We start from the raw sequence: 14,705 nt of genomic DNA, 5'->3' as shown, positions 1-14,705 counted from the left end.
GGAGCAGGTTCGAGGGTCGACAGGCCGGTAGGGCTGGGGCCAAAGCAGTTGGTGTCTTCCTCTTTTTAGCAGCTGCAGGGCAGGTCTTTGTTCTTCTTGCTCTTCTTGTAGTTTCGAATCTGGGATCTGGGGAAGGAAGGTTCAGGGGGCCCCTAAATACTAGATTTAGGGGCGTTACAGGTAGGTGAAGGCCAGGGACCAATGGGTCCTTGTCCTGGGGTGGGTACACCCCCTATCCTGCCTCTCTCCTGTGGGAGGAGGGCAGTAGCCTAATCCTGATAGGGTAGGGCCTCCCATCTTCAAGATGGCGAGAGCCCGGAGATGTGCTTCACCTCGCCTCCCCCACCTGAGGGGTGGGGTGGGCAGGCTGGCACATCCCCTGTCCTTGTATGGGGTTTCCGGCCAAGCTTCCTGCCAGAGTGGGGGGTTGCAGTGGCCTGGGGAAACTCCAACTGGCGGCATGCCTTTGAAGCTTCCCTTTGCTCATCCTGGGGGAGGAGATTTCTCACCTCACCCAGGATGTGCATTGTTGCAGGCCCGGGAGAGCAGGGGCTCTCCCACCCAGGGGTCCAGCAACGTGTCTGCTGTGTGGCAGCCTGGGCAGCCTCAGAGCAGACGTGGATTGTAGGTTAGCTGTAAGGGGGCATCTCTAAGATGCCCTCTGGGGTGCTTAGTACATTAAATCCCACACTGGCATCAGTGTGGGTTTAATGTGCTGAGAAGTTTGATACCAAACTTCCCAGTCTTCAGTGTTGCCATTATGGTGCTGTGGAGTTCGTGTTTGACGAGCTCTCAGCACCATGTACTTGTAAAAGGCAGCACTGTACTTACAGTGCCCAGGAATGGACCTGGGTACTGTAGGGGCACAGGGCTCCTGCTCCTGTGCCCACACCATAGGCATAAGGCACCCAGCCAGAGGGGTGGCTGACATATGCCTTGGCAGTATAGGTAATGGGCATGGCACACAGAGATGTGTGCCATGTCGACTCTTTGTTTTGTCCTGCACCCAGACACTCAGCCTGCAAAGGCAGTGTGTGTGTGTAAGGGTACAGGGCCTCTAAGGGTGGCACAATGAGTGCTGCAGCCCTTAGAGGCCTTCCCTGGTCACAAGGCCCTGGGTACCTAGGGTACCATTTACCAGGGGCTGACATGTGGCCAGGGTTTGCCAATTGGGAGTTTGTGTGTTTTAAGGAAGGAACATAGGCCCTGGGCACCTGATTGGCAGGAGCCCAGGGCACAACAAGGAAAAGTGCATCAGCTATTAGGCAAAAAAAGGGGGGGTTACTGCAACAGAAACCCACTTTCTCACACATCTCCCTTCTCTTTCAGCGGATGGTAAGGCCATCCTTGAGGGTGAAATAACTAGGGATGAGGTTTCCAGTGCGATCGCTGCCCTGCCCTATCACAAGGCCCCTGGTGAGGATGGGTTTCCTCCTGAATTCTATCGTTGGGCAGGTCTCAATATTATTGACACTCTACATGCCGCATTCCAGGAGGCGGATGCTGCATCTTCATTGGGTCCCCTTTCTAACAAAGCTATTATTGTTGTGCTACCAAAGCCAGGCAAAGACCCCCAGCTTTGCAGTAGTTATCGTCCCATTTCCCTGTTGAACTCTGATATTAAAATCCTGGCTAGTATCCTTGCGTCTCGTTTACGTAAAGTCTTGCCTTCTTTGATACACCATTCCCAAGTAGGCTTTGTACCGGGACGCTCTTCCCGCAACCATTTGCGTTCTCTGGCCCATGCACTGTGGTCGGCTCAACATCTCACAGATGATGCGTTAGCCCTCTCACTTGACGCAGAAAAAGCGTTTGATCGCATCGAATGGAATTATCTTTTCACGGTCATGGAAAAATTTGGCTTAGGTACAAAATTCATTGATAAAGTACGTTTACTTTACAACCATCCTTCTGCTCAAGTGAATTGTGGTGGATTTCTATCTGATTCCTTTACAATTAAGAGAGGGACGCGGCAAGGTTGTCCACTATCCCCCCTTCTGTTTCTTTTGGCTATGGAACCTTTAGCTGCTACCATCCGTCAATCTGATGAGGTTTCTGGTATTCCCCTCCCAATTGGACATTCCAAAATATACCTGTACGCTGATGATATTTTACTCACTCTTACTCGTCTTCCTCGGTCGATCCCCTCTCTTCTTCAAATTATTAATGATTTCTCTTCCTTTTCAGGTTATAAGATTAATTGGGACAAAAGTGAGGCTTTACCTATTTCTAACGGCACCACAAAAGCAGCCATCTTTGGTTTTCCTTTTCATTGGCAGTCCTCACGCCTCAAATACTTGGGTGTCCTAGTTAACAAAGGGTTACAAGATATGGTTACAGATAACTTGTCTCCTCTTATCTCCCAAATGCGTCGGGATTTTGATAAATGGAAGGCTTTGGGTCTTTCTCTCTGGGGTAGGGCTCAGGCTGTTAAAATGGTTACTCTTCCGAGATTCATTTACATTCTGGGCATGCTTCCCCTACAGATTCCCTTATCCTTACTCCGGTCAGTAGACGCCCAGATTAAAACCTTCATTTGGGGTACTGCTAAGCCGCGTCTTGCCATAACCAAGTTGAAGGCCCATCAGTTATCAGGCGGCATTGGTCTTCCATCCATTGAACACTACTCTTTGGCGTTACATATTTCCCAACTCTCATATTTTTTACCCGGTATTAAAGACTTGCCACAATGGGTCCAAATAGAACGACATCTTCTATCCTCGGAATCGAATCTCACTCCTTTGTATGGTAGTGGCACTAGTCGTCTTGACCCGAAGAATCCGATATTATCTGCCATGCATAAATCCTGGCAGAGAAGTCATAGGTTGCTAGGTTCGAATCCAAGAATTCACATTAAGGCCCCCCTATGGAATAATTCGGGCATTCGTATCAATGGTCGTATGTTATCCTGGCCTGATTGGCGTGCTGCAGGTATCCTTTATCCGGATCAGCTTCTACATGATGGGGATTTTAAGCCATTCTCTCAGCTAAGGGTAGAATTTGATCTTCCCCCACATCATTCTTCTAAATACCTTCAGCTCCAGCAATGTCTGAAGACCCATATGGGATCACCGCCATGGCTACTACAAGACTCCCCTATTTTATCCTATTTGCACGTTTGGGGGAAATTTAAAGGTGTTACCTCCGGTATATACAAAATTTTATCGTCCCATCTTTTCTCTAAATCTCTTTCACACGATCTTCAGCGTAAATGGCAAGCTCGCCTCTCAATTTCCTTCTCCGACACCGAATGGGATTTGATTCTAGAGAATTTGAACAAGGGAGCTCGTGAATCAAGGCTCAAATTTTGTCTTTTCAAAATGCTACACGATTGGCATTGGTCTCCAGTCAAATTGCACAAAGCTGGTCTTCTTTCCCATTCTAACTGCTGGAGATGTACCAATTCAGGTTGCGATATTACTCATATCATTTGTGAATGCCCTAGTATCCAATCCTATTGGGCTTACATTGGTACTACTTTGAATTCCACTATGCCCCTAAAATTGCCACTTACACCAACTAACATTCTCCTGCATGACTTACGCCACTCCCCAAAGCTCTCGAAACCACAACTTCGTCTTTTCCATACCTCACTTGCTACTGCTAAAATATGTATCCTGCGTCATTGAAATCATCTTTGCCTCCCTCTCAGGAAGATTGGTTGGTAGCGATGATTCAGACTGCCTCACATGAACGCACTATCTATAACCTTCAGGATCAAGCTGACACCTTTCTCCGAATTTGGTCTCCATTTCTTAAATCAAATACAGCTAGTTCCCCTGCTTCTACTTCTACCCAAACACATTAATCAGCTTTTACCCTCTCTTGTCCTTTGTTTATTCCTTTTCTTTTCTCTGCCTTCTGTACCTTCTGCTTCATTCGTTGTAGTGTTCTTCTGTCTTTATCTAATTACTTTCTCTTTGTTCTTTCTATCTATATTTCCCGCATTTCCATTGTCTAAGCTTTTTCCCTTTTCCTCTCCTTATAGGTTATGTCTTTATAATGTATCATCCTATGCCTTGACTTCATTATTAATCCAATTAGTATCTATCTATTTAAATGCATATTTATATCTTATTTATATCATATTTATTCATATATATATTTCAGCATTGTTTCTTTCAACATGGATCTATTTTCTCTTCATTTTCAGTTGTCTATGCTTTGATGTACTTGTTTTACAAAAATTCAATAAAAAATTTCAACACAAAAAATAAAAAAAAATAAAAAATAAAAAAAATAAAAAAAATAAAAATAATTAGGTACATGTGGGTGTGCAGCTGTATTGCATCTGAGCATGTCACAAGTCAGCTGCATTGAATGGAGAACAATGCCCTTCTAGTGAGTGGAGCCCCCTCAGTCATACCAGATCATTACTTTTATTCCGTCATAGCGCACTACATAATGAAAGGACACGCTTCTTTATTTTTCAGTTACAACAATCCTTTTTCTCATGACAAAACTTCCCTATATAGACATGATCCACACTCATTTGTGACAACACAAGCTGTTCTCTTTTCTTCAGCCTAGACTCTACATTCTACACTATCCCCCAGGCATTGGCTAGCCGCTGAAGTCAACACATCACCATCCCATTCTTTTCGCTTTAGCCCTAACGTAACTTAGTGGCAGCTCAACCAGACACAACCAAATCAATGAATAACTGAAAGCACCAGGCAACTGGATGTCTTCATTTAACTGCGAGGCTTCAGAGGCTGGGACCCTCGCAGATTTAAGTTGGAAAGTAATCGGTGAAAGGGGAAGCAAATGATTTGAGGTTGGTACAGGATCAATGAGGTGAGTGGGCGTTTCGCAGGACTGCTTCAGGAGTGGGTATGGCACAAAAGAAGGGTTGAGGTTTCCGCCACGCAAACAACTTTTAGTACCCAGTCACAGTAATCTGTGTGATATATGGACAGGGCGGATGGCAGAGAGCCCAGAGTACCTGCCAGAAAGACTGGTTTCTCATCACTGTAGCACCCAAATGAAGGATGCAGAGGAAAAAATGATATTGCAAATGCAAGGAAAGGGGGGCTGGCATTATCACAGCCTCAAACTGAGACTTAACCTTCTGAGGGTCACCTATTAACACAATTATCTTGCCCAGTAAATTTAATGAACAGTTAATAGAGTTAACTTGGGGCAAACAATGCAGATGGACTCTGAGGTGAAACATGCAGTAGTCACATCCTGGTAAACCCTTTGCTTGCATCAGAAAGGAAATTAGTGCTGGCATAGGTCAGTGCAGCACTTCGACTAAAAAGAAAATGACTAACAAGTTAGTGGGTAGATTTAAACTCAGATAATCTAGGGTTTGTTTGACCTCCGTGATGAGCAGGGTGTGTATGCCAAAGGTCTCATCCCATCTGCAATTTTTTATTGAAGGGGACCGCTGATCTGAGAAACTCAAGTACGCCACAGAAAGGATGTACTCATGATGCTCATCTAAACTTCTGTATGTGCAAGTTCTGCAAGCGCTTCTTGTTCAGACTCATCCCTTTAGATCGTGCATGGGGGACACATTATTTTCCAGATGTTTTAGGTTCCTCACCTCCTCCTTTTTAGCCACGTGGCAGATGTGAACCGAGCGCTGGTACAGCTGAGCCACCATCAGAATGGCAGCAACCGTCTGCTTTTCTGCGTGCGCCACGATGGGAAGATGCTTTGGCCACTTTTCAAAATGCTACATTGGGAAGAAAAGAGACGTCAGCTACGCCCACCCCCAACATCAACAATCACTGCTTCCACACACAAGAGCGATAGCATTAGACAGGCTACAGCACATATAACCCCCAATCAATAGGCACAACAGAAAATGGACAAGAAGTCTGGTTACTTTAACCACCTACTTGACTGGCATTAGGTACAGTTGGTGGGTCACAGAGTCCCTAAACCTTCACAATTCTCGTGGATAATGTACTGTTGTCCGGGCATCCACCCCACGTATCTTTATATGCCATAACGGCAATTTAATTTATTGTGTACTCTGGGTACTAGATGCGTGATCTGTAATTACACCTTTAAGCGTCTCCAGACCATGTTCGTAGTTATGGGGCAGTGACTATGAAAGGCAGCCTGCATTCCCTAAATATGCCATGCTATACTCTGGTATCAGCCAGGACAGACATGCACCTGGCCTGTACACTATCCAACTTTATTGGGCATACATTCCTAAAACCTCAAAGTACCTCCAGTGTCGTTAACGGGATTCCTTGGACTACATCCCCAAACTTTAAACCTTAAGAGAGGAATGAGCAAAACTTTGATGACTTTCAAGATGGTAGAGTCAATGTGCAATCATCCGGACCCAACACTAGGCGGCGATCTATGCACAGATATGAATTCAGCAGCCCACATACCTCGAACCCGAATATACTGGGAGGTACTTCGCACACCATGAGAACATACCTGGCCTACTGAAATAGATTGTTCAACCAGTGACCACTGGAGTTCCTAAAACCCCGCTCAGCCAGAGGAAGCAACGTAGAAGTTCAAGACACGAGGGAAACCGCTGATGGAAGGCTGTGAACAAGGGGCAGAGCTGTGGAGCAGGCAGATAGGTATGCTTCTCCTTTCCCCAGAGAGGCCACCTTCCTCAATTAGACCTAGTGAGAGGCTGCTGTCAAGACCCTGGGACTATCAAGGAGTGTCACTCCAACCCCCCATCACTGACCCCGCCACTCCTTCGAACACTAGTCTTGCTGCTGCACTAGGCAACTCAATTCACTGCAGCGAATCGCCATTTAGAAATGGAAGAAGCCCAAAGAAAAAACAATGGCACATGGCAAAAGAAGGGGAGTGAGGTACAAGACGCGCCCAAAAAAGCGGCGGGGAGCACCCCATTGCAGAGGTAGACAAGTGATCCATCCTGCACTAGTGAAAAGCAAGTTGCTTACCATCGGTAAAGCCCTTTCTGCGGGATTCTAACTGCAGACTTCGCAACCTTTATAGTATTCCCAGGTGCCAGCCTGAATCCTAATAGGATTCTTGGAAATGCTCCCACAGCTGGTAGATGTTGTCATGAGGGTATGCGGTTGACTCCCTACCGCCCCAGAAGTGAATGAGCAGAGCCACAATTAAGGGCCACCACTGAGTGCTGATATTGGTTTCATTTATCTGTATCATTCTGCACAGAGCAGTGAACAAATCACAGGTGACAGTGTGCTGATGTCTAATTTGGGACCGTTGCCAATGTTTGTTTTTCCCTTTTGCGATGCTCTTTAGTATCTTACATTTGCTTTACAGTATAGCCAAAAGGCACAGGAAAAGCTAATAGGTCACAAAGGAGAGATCTGTTGGCCATGCCAATGCTTGATTCAAAATGAAAGCTGTTCCCACACTGATCAATTCAACCTGATGAATAGAGGGGTGACCTCTGCCAGTCATCTTTCTGTTACATCTTTATCTTGCTTGAGGGGGTAGAGAGGAGGAGAGTCAGGGGTTACCAATCTCCTCTCTTTCTTTGCCCACCTCTTCTCAACCCTTTAGTCATACTAGTCAGCCCCCCCTTTTCACTAGTCCATCTTACCCGACAATCATAACCACTACCCCAGCCTCTATTCCTTCCCACACGTTTTTAATCGTGCGATCTTCCAGTCCGCCCTTGCTGCCTGTTCCTCTTCCTCTATATGTACAGGTGGGCAACAGATCTAGAAAACAGTACTGAAACCTACATATTTTTTATGGCAGCAACCTTTTTACCCACTGCTGTCTTTTGTAGAAATTAAATTTGCTTAGACTTCCTAACTAGTCAGCATTTATAATAAGACCGTATGTATGTGCAGAACAAACCTGGGATTTAATACCTTTTCCAGTCTCTTTTGAAAACTGGCTTTCATCAGAAATTATTCTTACATTCAGGTATTTTACAAAAATGTAGAATGATCAGCTTGGGTTCATTAGACCAGTAGTCTCCATTTTGGTTAGTTAATAAATTTAGATGCTGCTCCCGCGCACTCCCAGGCCGAATACATACAGTTAATGGTAAGACAATGAAGCACCACAAGTCCCTTTCAGAGGAAGGCATTCAGCACTCACCGCCCACCCACCCACACATAATACATAATGTTACTCACCTCCATCCAGAGCGACACATTGTCCATCTTGAGATCTGAAAAGGTATCATTCAGATACATCTTGAGCCCAGCTGCGCATGCTGCGATTGGTGCCAATAGGCTGGCATTATCAGAAGAAGCGCCGATAAAGACCGCAAAGTCACAGCGAGCGCCAGCTTCGGCCAACTGAAAGGGAAAATATCGGGGTACAAAGTGATCAGAAACTGAGAAGCAAACAAGGTGAACAAACAGGTTTCATTCCAAAAGTTCTGCAAAGGATCTTTTTTAGAAAATGCTTTTACACCAGAGCATTAGCCTGTCTATGGCTCACATATGTCAAACAAGTGGTGGAAACTGAAGGAAATACAATGAAAAGACGACTTTATGCCACAAATAATATGTGTGACTCTTCTTTGCCCCACTTCCTTGTAAAAGGGCAAAGCATGGTAAAAGATGAGGCAGATGTTTTCACACTGAATTATTGCAGTGTGAACAGATTTTTCGTCCACATGTGGCCAGGGTGTGGCTCAATCATGCACAAACTTAAAATACTTTCTGAAAAAAGTTCCACTTCTCAAAACAGAACATCATTCTTACATGCATACCTTATGTGCCAGTGAGAAGGAAGCAGAGTCTATGATGGCAGGGGAGGTGTTGGGCATAGCACACACCATGGTGACACCTCCTGCCAATGCCGCTGCTGTGCCGGAAGAAAAGTCTTCTTTATGGGTGGCGCCAGGTTCACGCAGGTGGACATGGACATCAATGAAACCTGTGGAAAGATGGAGACAATGAGAGAACAAGACTAGAGCAAGACTATGCACTCCCATCCTGGGATGACCTGGAAAGGATTGCTCAATCCTGGGATAATAATGTCCATCAACTAAGGTGACTCATATGCTATGTTTGTTCTAGTAGCGGCCTCTTGCTGCAGCGTCAAGTTTTTTTTCTGTGAGCCCAAAGAGAAACACGTTGGCATTTAGATATTGGCAGTGTCACTAGCTGTATAAGGAATGAACCAGTTGCTTGGTGCGGGCATATACATCTCACATCTTGATGAAGCAGACCAGAATCTTTGGAATCAAAAGAGACACTCGCTCCAAGATAACTTTAAAGTGCTCATGATGAAGATGGTACAACCAGAAGCACTGTGTGGCGCCCAGTCCATTTATTTACAGTGAGAACGAGAGCAGGTCTGTGCTCTCCACAAATAAAAACACAGTACCTTTCAGGAGTAAATGGATAAAGCTCTCCACAAAGCAAGTGGGGTGCTTATTGTGTTTATCTGACAGATAAGTGACTGCGGACACTAAGACGAACATTTAGTCCCAAAATGTCCATTCCACCATCAACGTTCTGTGCCAGTGAGACTCATGTACGATGTGCATGACCCACGCACATGCCCACCAGAATCTGTGCGCACCTGAAATCTTGCCCTTCAGCTTTCCCTCGACTCACCAACAGACACTACAGTAGATCAATTAGTAAGGCAAGAGTGAAGAGTGCTCATGAACGTTTATTGGATTCTGCTTTCCCAACCTTACCAAACTGCAATTCTGCACCGATCGCCAGCTGCATGTGTCGCGGGTATCTTATCTATGCCTAGTAACTATCTAGTTTAGGCAATTGAAAAAAAAAAATCTCCCCTAATTAACAGAGCATATTTGTGGCCTGTGAACAAGTTCTTGCAACAAATTGATGGAAGGAATGGTTGAATTAATATCAGACCATCGTTTTTCGCCCACTATGCCACTCTAGACTGAATTGCCATATACAAACCTGCTATAATAGGAACAGTCCAGCCAGACATTCCAGGCCGGGTACCCTCCAGATGTGAAAAGAAGCAACTTCAGATCGGTTAAACCTCCTTTCCTCTCTTCAGTGAAGGATAGCTTTACTCCTGTGGCACAATGAGCACAGAATCCAGGTTTGGACATATCCGCCACACTTGGGGCATCTACTGCAGGAAACATGTTGGAAGGGATGCTTAAATAATCGCAGCCACTGATGAATGCTCAGGGCTGCATTCTACTCCATAGGTTTTCACCCACAGTGCCACTCTAGATAGAGAGCTGCCTTATGCAAATCAGTCTTCCCAAATTGTCAGTATTACTTTGTTTTCATCCAAAGAGAAGTGTGTAAGCTGTCCACCATCACGATGTATTGATTTGCAACACAAAGTTAACATTTTGGTGTCACTGGTATTCCATTTTTATAGTTGCTAAATGTGGCAAAAGCTTCAAGTTACTCACACTGCGCCTTGACGACTCATACCTGGCAGACGGATGAGCTTCTGAGATGTCATACAGTCCACATGTGTCTTCACTGGAGGAGCCGCCCCAATCTGTCGCAGCGCCTAAGCAAAAGCAAAATCCACTGTCAAGGCAAAGTCTTTTCATTTACATATATTGCTCGAGCAGAGAAGCAACATTTGACTTCATGGGCACAATCTCAAGCGGCTAATACTCACTGTAAAGCAAAACCCTCAGTGGTTTATTATCTGATTCAGGCAAGAAGAAAGGAAAATGCTACTTCCCAGTATGCATCTGTTCTTGGCATGCAGAGCTGTAGATTGGAATACTTGTGCATAGATCGCCATCTGGTGTTGGGCTCGGATGTTTGCAACTTGTTTTTGTCTTGGAGGAAGTCTTTTGTAGTCACGAGGTAGGCGACTCCTCCTTAGGACGATAGTGCGCATGGGCATCGACTCCATCTCCAGATTGTTTTGCCATGGAAGGTTATGATGGAGTTAGTAAGAAATCAAAAAGGATGTCCATGTGTAATGTAGCTAAATAAGATAGTACTGGAACAGATAGAGGTATCCGGGGAGGCGGGTGGGCGTATACGAATCTACAGCTCTACATGCCGAAAACAGATGCATACTGGTAAGTAGCATTTTCGGTTCCTGGCATATGAGCTGTAGATCGTATACTTGTGCACAGACTATACAGCAGTTATCCTCTTAGCGGTGGCTACCTGTATCTGTTGCAGTGGTTTGAAAAAGTGTTCTTAATACAGCCTGGCCCACACCAGCTTGTTGTTTTGCTTGCACGTCTACACAATAGTGTTTTGTGAACGTGTGTGGTGTAGCCCAAGTTGCTGCTTTGCAGATGTCATCTAGGGGAATGTTCCCTAAGAATGCCATAGATGCCCCTAGTTATCTTGTAGAGTGAGCCCTAGGGGGAATGGTTAAGGTGCGTTTGGCTTTAGCATAGCATATTTTGATGCATTTAACAATCCACCTTGCAATCCCCGTTTTTGAGATAGGATTGCCTTTATGAGGTGGGGAGAATGCCACAAAAAGTTGTTTAGTCTTTCTAAAGGATTTTGTTCTTTCAATGTAGTAAAGTGTTGCTCTTTTTACGTCTAGGGAATGAAGAGCACGTTCTGTTACTGAGTCTGGTAGAGGGAAAAACACTGGGAGTTCTACAGACTGGTTGAGGTGGAAAGCAGAGACGACTTTAGGTAGAAATTTTGGGTTAGTCCTAAGAACCACTTTGTTGTGATGGATTTGGATAAATGGTTCTTGTATGGTTAATGGCTGGAGTTCACGGACTCTTCTGAGAGAGGTGATAGCAACTAGGAAAGCTACTTTCCAGGTGAGGAACTGTAATTCACATTTATGCAGAGGTTCAAATGGGGGACCCATGAGCCTGGTAAGTACCACATTTAGGTTTCATACTGGAGAGGGTGGTACTCTAGGGGGAATTATTCTTTCAAGTCCTTCCAGAAATGCCTTGATAGCTGGTACCCTAAACAAAGACAAGTGTTGTCTGTTTTGCAGATAGGCTGCTATGGCCGCAAGATGTAGCCTAATGGATGTATACACTTGGTTACATTGTTGTAGATGTAAAAGGTAACAGATGATGTCTTGAATAGAAGCATCTAGTAGGTTAATTTTGTTATTTGTACAGTAAATTACAAATCTTTTCCACTTTGTGGCATAGCAAGCTCTAGTGGTAGGACGTCTAGCCTCTTTAATGATGTTCATGCAGTCTGGCGGGAGATTAAGGTAGCCAAACTCTAAGACTTCTGGTGCCAGATCGCAAGGGTGAGTTGACTGGGATCTGGATGCCTTATCTCTCCATGGTTCCGAGTGAGAAGCTTGGGTGAGAGGATTAGCTGTTGATGAGGAACTACTGCTAGTTCTAGGAGGATTGTGAACCATGGCTGTCAGGCCCATGTTGGAGCAATCGGGATCATTGTGAGGGAATACTGTTTGAGTTTCTGAACCACTAGCAGAATGAGTGGGAGAGGCGGAAAAGCATAAGCAAATTTGCCTGACCAGTTCATCCATAGCACATTGCCATGGAAGAGATTCTGCATTTGGTGCGCCTCTAAAGATGCTGATCCTACTTCCTGCTACGAGGATGTCATCCTTCCGTACTTACTACATTTGGCTCAATCTGGCCTTAATTTTCATTCTATTAAGGTTCACCTCGCAGCGTTGACTGCGTATAGGAAATGCCCTTCACAAACTTCCTTTTTCCAAATCCCTGTCATCAAAGATTTTCTGGAAGGTTTGTGGAAGGTGTTTCCTCCCATTAGGCGTCCTTCGCCTCTGTGGGAGCTTAATGTGGTGCTGTCTAGATTGATGAAGGAGCCTTTTGAACCTATTCATAATGCTTCATTACAGCATCTATCCTGGAAGGCGGCTTTCCTTGTAGCTATAACATCGGCTCGCAGGGTGATTGAGATCTTGGCCCTGTGTTGTCAAGAGCCCTATACTGTATTTCATGCATCTAAGGTTGTCATGAGGACTCACCCGAAGTTTCTCCCCAAGGCGAGATCTGATTTCCATGTCAATCAAACGATCACCTCGCCAACGTTTTTTCCACAGCCTTCCTCTCCGGCGGAGAGGTCCCTGCATTCACTGGATGTGAGGCGGGTATTGAAATTCTACTGGGATAAAACCAAGGAGATTCGTAGATCGGATCAGTTATTTGTTAATTATGGGTCGTCAGGACTGGTCTTGCCACCTCCAAACAGTCCATTTCTAGGTGGATTGTGTCCTGTATCCAATTATGTTATCAGAAAGCTAATAAGACTTTAGGGGGTAAGGCTAAGGCTCACTCTACCAGGGGTAAAGCAGCTACGACGTAATGTTCCCATTGCAGACATCTGTAGGGCTGCCACTTGGAAGTCCGTTCATACCTTTGCTAAGCATTACTGTTTGGACTCTGATGCCAGGGCAGATGCGCAGGTTGGGCAGGCTTCGCTGAGAGACTTATTTGCACAGTACTGATTCTATCCGTTTCTTCCACCGCTGGGTTTGGATTGTTTGGGATGGGCCTGCCATTCTATTCACAGATTATGACTATACACAGAGATCCCCTACTACAGAAGGAGTAGTTTCTTACCTGTAACTCCAGTTCTGTAGTAGGGGTATCTACTGTTATAGTCATAAGCGACCCGCCCTCCTCCCCGGTGGATGAAACATGGACATCCTGGATGCTACAGGCCTGGCTTTATACACCTTCAAAAAGAACTGAAAGTAACTTGCCTTTGGCTGTGCATCATGGGATACAGAGGGTCTCTGGAGGGTTCCTTAAAGGCACGGTATCCCTTTTCCAGACACATAATGGCAGCCTATGGGCCTTGTCTGTCCAACCCCTCCTCTCGATCATGACAAAGGAGTTTTGTGAAGGGTAGTTTCTCTTGGTGTGAAACTTAACTAAATGTGTACATTTCATTATTATTTGGCTATTCTTTTGTCACCTCAGGATGAAGTGCTGGCCTTTGTAGCCTTGTTAATGTCAGGCTGCATTATTTGTCTTTGATTTTCTGTTAAGTGTTTATGCAGGACTGCAGAAGACTTAGGAGACTATTTCGATTGCTCCGGGGTCCACGCACCTGGGCGGGACTATTCACAGATTATGACTATACATAGAGATCCCCCTACTACAGAATTGCCCTCACTTTTTGCCAAACTGCTGATGTACTTTGAGTGTGCCCTGGGTTCCTGCCAAACAGGTACCCAGGGCCTATGTTCTTTACCTAGAACTGCAATAAGACAAAACCCAATTGGCACTCTTTGGCAACATGTCAGTGCATTGTAAATTGTGCCACAGGTACCAAGGGCACTATGGCCAGAGAAGGCCTCTAAGGGCTTAAGCACTTATTGACACACAAACACAGAGAGACACACACACACACACACACACACACACACGCGCACACACACACAGAGACACACACACACACACACACACACACAGACACACACACACACACACCCCCTCCCCCCTTGCAGGCTGCGTGTTTTGGTGCACAACAAAGTGAAGAATCGACATGGCATACATCCCTGAGTGCTATGCCTACAAGCCACTGCCCTGGCATAGGTAAGCCACTCCTCTAGCTGGGTGCACTATACCAGTGGTGAGGGTACAGGTGCATGAGCCCTGAACCCCTACAGTGTTTAATTCCTTTCTTATACAGTGTAAAAGCAGTAATGCTATTAAGAGTATATGGTGCTGGGAGTTTGTCATTAAGAACTCCGCAGCACCATAATGGCTTTACTGAAAACTGGGAAGTTTGGTATCCAACTTCTCTGCACATTAAACCCACACGGATGCCAGTGCAGAATGTATTGACAAATGCACTCAGAGGTCATTTTAGAGATGCCCCCTGAAAAACGATCTAACTCTAGTG

General features: G+C 45.3%; 1 protein-coding gene across 2 annotated transcripts in view; it reads right to left on the bottom strand.

The window, feature by feature from the left end:
* The window catches only part of CAD (carbamoyl-phosphate synthetase 2, aspartate transcarbamylase, and dihydroorotase), a 399,701-nt gene that overhangs the window by 135,854 nt on the left and 249,142 nt on the right, over window positions 1-14,705 (bottom strand). For both annotated transcript variants that reach the window (XM_085613270.1, XM_085613271.1), the window contains exons 27-30: window positions 10,329-10,410; window positions 8,660-8,826; window positions 8,076-8,240; window positions 5,552-5,683 (exon numbers count right to left, since the gene is read on the bottom strand). In XM_085613270.1, the coding sequence (XP_085469396.1) occupies window positions 5,552-5,683; window positions 8,076-8,240; window positions 8,660-8,826; window positions 10,329-10,410 (546 nt within the window). The remainder of the gene's footprint in view (window positions 1-5,551; window positions 5,684-8,075; window positions 8,241-8,659; window positions 8,827-10,328; window positions 10,411-14,705) is intronic.

The sequence above is a fragment of the Triturus cristatus genome, chromosome 6, assembly GCF_964204655.1.
Source record: "Triturus cristatus chromosome 6, aTriCri1.1, whole genome shotgun sequence".
Classification (NCBI taxonomy): Eukaryota; Metazoa; Chordata; class Amphibia; order Caudata; family Salamandridae; genus Triturus; species Triturus cristatus.
The sequence above is the reverse complement of the archived record's forward strand: the minus strand, read 5'-3'. Positions and strand labels throughout refer to the sequence as shown.